At 45.8% G+C, this 9631-nt stretch overlaps 1 protein-coding gene across 1 annotated transcript; it reads left to right on the top strand.

Moving 5' to 3' along the window:
- The first annotated feature begins 1312 nt into the window (after positions 1 to 1312).
- sp7 (Sp7 transcription factor) lies at positions 1313 to 7016 on the top strand. Its single transcript, XM_035387287.1, has 2 exons — positions 1313 to 1420; positions 5676 to 7016. The coding sequence occupies exons 1-2, from the start codon at positions 1400 to 1402 to the stop codon at positions 7014 to 7016; spliced, it is 1362 nt and encodes a 453-aa protein (XP_035243178.1). The 5' UTR covers positions 1313 to 1399.
- The last annotated feature ends 2615 nt before the right edge of the window (positions 7017 to 9631 follow it).

Genomic DNA, 9631 nt, shown 5'->3' on the forward strand with positions numbered 1-9631 from the left:
GCTTCCAAATGTGACGATATTTCGAACTTAATCTGTAAATGCTGTTTCTTTAATTAGCCTAGTGGGATTTCTTTTTGGAATAAATACTTCTTTTTTTTTTAAACTAGATGAAATACTTCCTGAAACCTTTTAATCGTTGAAGTTAGAGTGGTCGAAATTCCTATTTGGTTTTCGTAATTATTATTTATTATTTTATTTAATCATTTATTAGCCTCGTTCTCTTTTTATTTTGTACAGATGAATCATTTTAAAACACCAGAAAGGATTGAAAACAGACTAAGGCTAAAAAACCCAAACAATAAAATCTTTAACAGAAACCGAAAATCTACCGTCTTAATTTTTCCGGATTTATTTATGTGGGTTCCTTGCTTCTGTTTCTCCACCCCCACTCCCACCCCCACCCCTACCCCTCCGTATTTTAAGCGATTACGAATAAATTTAAAGAAACTAATTAACTTCGGCAATTTCATCAAATTTACCCCTGAAAATACGATTACTGCTGCTAGTTTACTGTTACTACTATTAGGCTACTACGGCAACCACCACCACCACGACTAATATTATTATTATATTTATTTTATTTTATAGCCATTAAATATATAATAAACATCATAATAACGACAAGAATAATTTATGTTGATTTTTAGGCTATGCAAAAAAGCTTATATGTAGAAATATTATTAAACAATTTCAATCTGTTTAAACTATTAAAGTCATCTATTAAAGACTGATTTCACTGTTTGATTAATAAAACTCAATTTGTGCAATTAGGCCTACATTTATATTTTGCATTGCCGATATAAAGAATTTCTTACGGGGTCGATTGAGCTACGTTCATGGACCATCTGTTTCTTCAGTCCTCTCATGAGGAAGGCTTTAAGCGAGAAAGAGTACGTGTGGTAGACCTATTATAGGCTAATATTATTGTTTAATTATAATATCATGGCAAAATGCATAGTCGGTATGGACTGTCGGGTTTATGGCATAGCCGAGCCTAATTGTAGGAAGACCTGCGGGACCGGAAGAGATTCGCGGCAGGCGTGAGTGTCTTTCATCTTCCCAGACAACAAAAATACTTATTTTATCTTATCATTCCTCCTCATAGTATGCTTTTTCCATTACTACATCCGTAAAGGCTTGATTGTGTTTTAGGGGTTGGGCAAATCCGAGTGTACTTTCGTTCCAGTCTCCTCCGCCCCCTCCGCTCTCCCCCATCTCTTCTTTTATTGCTCCTTGGCGGTTCTTCAAAGCGCCCGGACCCTGTAATTAGGAGGCGGGCCCTGTGTCTCTCATAGAGGTTCCTTAGCTCGTGCCGGAGTTAGTTCAAACTGTCCCGGGACCGCGAGCTGAGACCCCCTCTGTTTTTACCTATAGTGCTCTTGGGATTTGACTCTCAGGGATGGCCGCGTCTATTTTGGAGGTATGGAAATGCGTTGTTGAGTGTCCTGCTGGATTTTACTTGTGAAATAGCTTCATCAGTCGTCTCGCGCTGTGGTCTAATATGTGTGTTGTTTTTTCTTCTGGTGCTGCACGCGGTCAATCAGGCGCCTCTTTGACTCGCCTGTACACGGATTTTTGTCCGCATCTGTTTCTTCCTCAAGTTTGTTACGTTGTAGGCTTCCAATCAGTCTGTCAGTTTTAATAGAGCGCAGTGAAAACGGCACGCGGATCCACTGAGGAAGTTTAAACGGGTAGAACGAGAGAGCGTACTGCTGCGTATAGAGCGTCCTTCGTGTTACCGTGTATTTGGGATCCCCGGCTTTATTGATGTAAAGCTATGTTTATTGCCATTTTCACTTAAAATAATATTTTACTTCGAGTCCCCCGGGCAGAGTATAGGCTCTGTTCTACAAGGAACCATGCCCTCTTTTTGTTATAGTCTATAGTACGCAGAGTTTCCTATAGACTCTCACAAAAAGACACTATAGACATTGGGCTAATTCCAGCAGGGAATGCAGAAGTAGCGCGTGAAAGAATATTATTTGGCTATTACCCCCCTTTTTTTAAAATCAGTATTCACTCGAGTGAGACCCCCGGCCGACGGGGAACTGATTTTGTTCTTCTAAGGTTCAAAGATGACAAAACACCGCGACCAGGTGAACTTCACTTCCAGGCACTGTCTTGAACGACTTCCGTTTCCTTCAGCATCCCATATTTCCTAATAATTAGCTTTTCTAGTCCCAGACTGATAAGTACCTGTAAAGCTATGCGCTTTGATGTGCTACCCATTAGTGAAGGTCTTTGGTCTCTCTACCCTAGAGCAACTGTCGCGAGCATCACTGCACCATTAAATCGGAAAAATACATTTGGATTCCAGAGTGTAAAACCAAAACAGCTGCTGTGCGCTAGAACTGCTATTTCAACGCTCTTTTCTCGCAACATTTATAGGTGTAAATTTATTTTAAAGAAATGTGTCCGTGCTAAAAAAAACATTTTCTTCTTCGATCGGTAAAATTGCCATGAATGCAGGCGGTGAACTTTGAGCAACCCCAGACTCTGGAACTCTCAGGTCTGTTTGACTGCGTTTATTTAAGAGGGGGAAAATGTGACCTGCGGTCTACTCTGTGATATACTGTTATAGCCGAATAATAACGAGATCATGAAACAAACTGCGGTCTCATGGAAAGCCTCCCGAGCCAAACACGACAAACAACCGTCTAAGATATAACGGTGTTATTTTCAGGCAAGCACCCTGGCAGTGGTATATTCAATATTCCAGTTTTAAATATTTCAAAATTTCCAAATGCACCTTAAATAAATGAAGTACCAACTATACAGGAAGTGTCAAACATATAACGTATTTAAAAAACGGCCAGGTTATACGACGCTGACATTTTGAAAGTCAGTAAAAATCATTCTACCGATCGGAGAGTTATACAGACAGTCATACGTAATGCTGCCACAATTATAGCATAACATTTCCACAGCTCGTCCAGAGAAGGAGTATAAAGGAAATAAACCGCGTGCGGAAAGAGCTTTGAATGCAAGCATTACCGACAAGTTAAACCCTGCCGTTTAGCTCTGTAATGGGGTGTAATTAACCTGGAAATGGGAGCTAAAGCAACAGGATACGCCGCGTCGACCGCAGGCGCTTAGCAGGAATGAGGGGGAGATCAATGCCAGGCCTCCGAGTCCCCAAAAGTCTGTTCCTCGGAGCGCGTCAGCAATTCGCTCAAACGAAATGAAAACAAAGCTTGTGTAAAGGCAGATTCCAGCGCGAGCCTTCTGCGCTTCAGCGGAATGAAAATAATAATACTAACGTCAACTCCGTTTCCTGATCAAGGCCCTGTCTCCAAAATAATCAGAGGAAGAGAGGCCTCGCATCGATGCGCAAAAGCGGACGGTGTGCTTCACCAGTGTTCTCTGAAAGTTCAGATGATACACTGGCGGATTTACAATTATCTAACTTGCACAGTTAGAGAAAATATAACAGTCTGTTGCAAATTGCGATTGATCAGTAAACGAGCGTCTTTGAAAAGCAGAACATAGGACGCAATATGTAAATATTATAATTTGTCAACCCATAACGTATGAGATATACATATACTGCCCCTTCTTCTAGACATGCCAATATCCACATTTACGCTTACTGTAATAATTAGGCCCCTACCTCTAAATGTTCTGATACAATTCTAGAAACTGGAATGACAGTGGTCTCAAAAGGCGATGTCACCTGACACGTGTGCAAAGATCAGTCGCGACAACGCTAAGCTAGTAGATGTTGCATTCTTAGAACTGAACGACTTTTGATGACCCTCGGTGGTTTGAAAATCTAATGTCAGAGGGAAAATAGACCGCACGAAGAACCCAAAACTCATTCTCCATTGAAGACTAGCGGCGGTGGCGCTGATTATATTAACAACCGGCTTTAGCCTCTTCTGTTTCTGCGATTAAATGTCATTTGTGGCGACGGCAGGGGGAGACCGGGGGAAACCCCAGCCGAAGTGCGGCTTGAAAATGTGCGTTTAATTTTTTATTGTGATGAGATTCATTAAGGACAGCCATTCTGGTAACACTAAAGCAAAGTAAAAACTAAACAGCCATTCCTGCTAATTAGCAGTAGTCTCTCTGGCTGTGAGACAAATGTTCTTTACCCAAGTCAACGGAATTTGCACGGCTTTGGATGCTGTAATACTAGGCCTATATCATGTAAAACTATAAGCCTTCCAACTCTGCGCCATGGTGCACAATGGCAAATAGATTGAAAATATAGACATGAAGCATCATTGCCGTTTACTACTGTCAAACCTCTATTTCTAGCCCCTAGATGATGATGATGATGATGATGATGATAATAATAATAATAATAATAATAATAATATAATTACGTTGTCGTGGTTCCGGTCACCTTACGAAACAGTGCCATTCTGAGCAAGAAAAATAACTGTCTTCAGAATCATCGCCAATTTCAGAATTATTGGCAATGTCCATTGTTACGCTTAAATTTCAGAATAAATATATTCTTTGGTGCGCGCTGATCTGGAACAGGCCGACGTGGCCGCAGTTTGGCGAACTCAGAAAAACGTGCATCTGAAGGGAACATGATCGGGGCTGCAGCAGCCTTGGTTCTCAGGACAATGTGCCATTGTTAGATTTGACATAGTGACAGTCTCAGGTGTCATAGCGACAAAGAGAAACAACCGTTTCTAACTGCTCAACATTGTTTACTAACCTGTTACACTCGTGTCGCGCGCGGAAGGGAAGTGTCCTACTTCAAATCAAATAAATTTAAGCGTGCTCCTTTTTCTGCGACTACAGTTTGTCCGCTTAATTCGCCCTACTGTGTGTGTGAAGAACAAACTCTTCGATTTTTATTGTTAGTCAAAGTTAAAGATCAATGTTGTCTGAAGCCCATCATTGCTTTCGTAACAAAAAAACATGTAGACGAGGAATTATATTGACAGTATTGAGGACCACTGGACACTGTCAATATCGGTCGTTCAGTCGTAACACGTCACATGTTTTCACTTTCGAATATCATACTTCCAGTGGAAGTTATTTGCGGTTTTCAGCATCTGATAAGAGACAATATGTTAGACTGAAATAAACAGGAGCATTGTATGAGAATTATTGCAACACATTTACCAAAAACAAACCAACAGCAGGCTAGCCACAACAGGGGACTACCCAGTCATACCAGCATAATTGGTTTGTTGTGTTGCTCTTTCGCCATAAATCCAGATGGCTCTTGTCTTCGTGTCTCCAAGGGTAATTTACAGTAATGTCACATAGCATACAAACACTGGCAACCAAATATGCTCAAAATGCACATTTGCTTTCGCTTAAAAAAATGTGGCATAGCACGTTTGTCTTCATGCTGTTGAGGAAAAGACAGGGCCCCACTGAAGCAGAGGGATCTTGATTGGTGTTGATAGATATGCTAGTGGTCTCTTCCCAATCTCAGTCATTCTGACACTGTGGCTGTGCATTCCCAGGCTCATTCACCCTCCAGTCTCAGTCTTACCCAGTCTCAGTCACTCTGACATGGTAACTGTGATGGGCAAGTCTCAGTCATTCTGACACGGTAACTGTGTTCCAGGTCTCAGTCATTCTGACACTGTGACGACAGCATTTCAGTCTCAGTCATTCTGACACTGCGGCTTCCAGTCTCAGTCACTCTGACACGGTAACTGTGATGTCCAAGTCTCAGTCATTCTCTCTTCCCGCCCCTGCAGGAGGAGGCCCGGTATGGGTCCAGTCCCCTGGCGATGCTGACCGCCACCTGCAACAAGTTCGGCAGCACCAGCCCGGCACGGGACACGGCCACGCCCGGCAAGGCCAGCGGCACCGGCCCGGTGAAGAAGCCCTACGGCCTGACCTCTGACCTCCAGGCGCCCAAGAGCGTGCGGGGCGGGGACGGGCTGGCCGACGCCTACACCGCCTCCTTCGGCGCGGGCGGGGGACTCCTCACCCCCTCCGGGAGCCCGCCCCCGCCCGCCGGGGGCTACTCCTCCGAATACAACCCCTTCTCCCACTCCTTCCAGACCTCCGTGTCCCAGGACCCGTCCCTGCTGGCCTCCAAGGCCCACGCCACGGCCGACTGCCTGACCAGCGTGTACACCTCGCTGGACATGTCGCACCCGTACGGCTCCTGGTACAAGGCGGGCATCCACCCGGGCATCACGGCGGCGCCCGCCAACCCCCCCACCTCGTCCTCCTGGTGGGACGTGCACCCCAACTCCAACTGGCTGAGCGCGGCCTCCCAGTCCCAGCCCGACCCGCTCCAGGCCTCCCTGCAGCCCGTGGCCCCCCAGGGCTCGCTCAGCCCCCAGCTGCCCAGCTACGGCGCCGACTTCACCTCCCTCAACCCCGCCCCCTACCCTGCCGTGGGCCTGGGCTCCTCCTCCCACCTCCTGCCCGCCCCCCACCAGCACATGCTGCCGCAGCCCAAGCCCATGCCCGGGGCGGGGCTGATGGACCCCCCCATGGGGCTGAAGCCGGCGCGGGCGTCGGGCGGGTACGGCGGGGGGGCCCCCGGGGGGCGCTCCACCTGCGACTGCCCGAACTGCCAGGAGCTGGAGCGCCTGGGGGCGTCGGCCGCCTCCCTGCGGAAGAAGCCGGTGCACAGCTGCCACATCCCCGGCTGCGGCAAGGTGTACGGCAAGGCCTCGCACCTGAAGGCGCACCTGCGCTGGCACACGGGCGAGCGGCCCTTCGTCTGCAACTGGCTGTTCTGCGGCAAGCGCTTCACCCGCTCCGACGAGCTGGAGCGCCACGTGCGCACGCACACGCGCGAGAAGAAGTTCACGTGCCCGCTCTGCAACAAGCGCTTCACGCGCTCCGACCACCTCAGCAAGCACCAGAAGACCCACGCCGACGCCCCGCTCCAGGGCAAGGGCGGGGTCGCCAGCGAGGGCGGGGAGGCCCCGCCCGGCGGCGACCACGCCAGGCCCGGCGACGCCCTCAACGCCGGCGACCCCGCCCCCTCGGGCGCGGCCCCCGTGGACCCCGCCGCTGAGGATAAGAGCGGGGTGGGGGGCGGGGTGGAGACGAGCGGAGGACTGCTGGAGATCTGACGCCCCCCCCCCCCCCCCACCACCCGAACCCCCCCTCCCACCCCACGCTGACCGCGTGCGGGATGCGAAGCCCGTTTCCTGCGTTCTGCGACGTCTGCCCGTGAATGCCTCACGCGTTCATCTGTAACGTGATGCAGTACTCCGCAGCGACCTTTGACCTGTGTCCTCCCGTTTGGCGGGCGTGGCAGGCATGCTATGGTGTCAGCAGATTAAAGCGAGTGATGTCGCACTGTACACGGTCACCCTCGGGTTCCTGCACCCTTTCAGATTACCCCATAGCGTAACTGTTCAGATTACCCCTCAGCATTCAGATTACCCCATAGCGTAACTGTTCAGATTACCCCTCAGCATTCAGATTACCCCACAGTGTAACTGTTCAGATTACCCCACAGTGTAACTGTCCAGATTACCCCTCAGCATTCAGATTACCCCACAGCGTAACTGTCCAGATTACCCCTCAGCATTCAGATTACCCCACAGTGTAACTGTCCAGGTTACCCCTCAGCATTCAGATTACCCCGCAGTGTAACTGTTCAGATTACCCCACAGCCTAACTGTTCAGATTACCCCACAGCGTAACTGTTCAGATTACCCCACAGCGTAACTGTTCTGCTGGTGCTGATCAGATATAAACAGAATAATCTGCCTGTGGAGCCCATAATGTTAATAACTAAACTCAGAGCGTCTGCTGCCCCTCGTCCCAAAACAAGCTCACGCTGGAGATCTGTTGACGGGATTGTTGAGAACACAACACACACTCACTGGATTATGCTGCCAACATTTATAATGTTGAACACTGAGGAAAAACTCCACACCCACAGTACACACACACACACACACACATATACTCACACACACATACACACATGCACACACACAACCAAAGACACAGGCACACACACACACAAACACTCGCACTCAAGCACGCACACACACATACACACATTCTCTCACACACACACACACGTTGACTGTACAAATAAGACCACTGGTATAGCTCCCCCGAAGCAAATGGTCACTTGTGGCAAAATCTACCGACAACAGGAGGGACGGGGGGCTTCCCCCCCCCCTCCCCCACTGGTAATTATCCGTAGTGTATGTTACAATAATGTCTAATCTTTCTATCAAACACCACTCAAGTGTTATTCAATTTCTACAGCTTTTTGAATCTGCACACCATAGTTTGCCAAGCGCAAGGCTACTTGTCTTACAAGAGATCTCAGTAAGACATCGCAGTGTAAGTAACTCAGCCTGGGAACAGGCACCCTGGAGTTTTCACTAGTAAAGTACCACTTTTTGCAGAAATGGTAGATGTAACCGCAGTAGTCAAACTGATTTGGTACCTGGATTCTCTCAGTCTTTAAGTGTTCGTTCATGTACGTGTGATTTGTCTGACTGTGTTTTTATGGGTGGGCTTTCCTTTACGTTTTATTTAATTTCGTTCTTACTTGCAATTCTTTTAATTTATGTCTTAAATTATGAAAAGAAAATGCTGCCTGTATTTGAAATAGAATAATCATTTTGCATTTTACAGGTATCGCTTAATTTGATGTGATAATGGTAGCAGGCCATTTTTTAAACTAAATAAATTAAGATGTTTTTAATTTTATTATTTATTAAACCGTTTTGAAGTTATAGTTAATTATATACCAATGCTGCAGGTACTTAAGTGGGATTTTATTTATATATCTCGGACGTTAGTTCTGCCGTAAAGCTACCATTCCTTTATTATTTTCCAGTGTTGACATTATTCAAATATGGAGCCGTGATGGCTCTTGTTCTCCATTGTCATTTTTATTTTGTGTCTTAAACTTTTTATTTAAATACTATTTTAATAAACAATTTAAGAGTGTATATAAAAGGCTTCATGGATTTTTTTGAATACATTGTAAAGTGTATTTATTTGTCTTGTGTGTTTAATGTTTTTCTTTTCTTTTCTTTTTTTTTGTTTTCATGGCATTTTCCTCCAAAACAATCTGCAATGTATTAACAATAATAATGATAATCATTTTAATAAAGGTAAGAATAACATCATTAATTTCTAAAGTCAAATAGTTTGAGTAAGCTATCAGATACTAATGGTGCTAATGACTTGTAGAGATAATATAATTGTCTTAATGCTTTGATCATTTGTTTTTATGATATAGACTAGTGTATTGCATATGTTGCTGTTGCATTTGCGCAGAAGTCTGGCTGCATTGTCACATGACTTGTGAAACGCAGTGTCTCTTTCCCAGCGATGTAGCAGAAGTGCATCGCTGGCTGTTCAGTTTGACGTCCGTAAGAGCAGGCAGTAAGAATAAAATGTCTGTCATGTTGGGGAAAGTGTACCGTGACACAGCAACTTGGTGCTAAAGTAAAGAAACACTTTATTTACCGTTTTCATCTGTGTCGGCTGTCTGGTTTATCTGTAGTTTTGTTCAGTCATTTCCACAGCATTAATGCCTGATTTGGGTCAAATATGCAATTTGAATCAGTTTTACCTTTAGACGCCAGTAAAATCTATGCAGCTTACTGACAATATAAAAAGAACCATGCATTTTCCCAATATTCAGAACAAAATGTTTCTCTCCTCTTTTGTAGGATGTTAGAATTTTTGTTAAATGTTGTAGAAA

Source organism: Anguilla anguilla, chromosome 13, assembly GCF_013347855.1.
Source record: "Anguilla anguilla isolate fAngAng1 chromosome 13, fAngAng1.pri, whole genome shotgun sequence".
Classification (NCBI taxonomy): domain Eukaryota; kingdom Metazoa; phylum Chordata; class Actinopteri; order Anguilliformes; family Anguillidae; genus Anguilla; species Anguilla anguilla.

Excerpts from the sequence above, each read along its gene's own strand:
- sp7 (XM_035387287.1), top strand. The coding sequence starts at position 1,400 with ATGGCCGCGTCTATTTTGGAG. Across the intron at positions 1,421-5,675 it reads TGGCCGCGTCTATTTTGGAG|GAGGAGGCCCGGTATGGGTC; the intron begins GTATGGAAATGC and ends CCGCCCCTGCAG.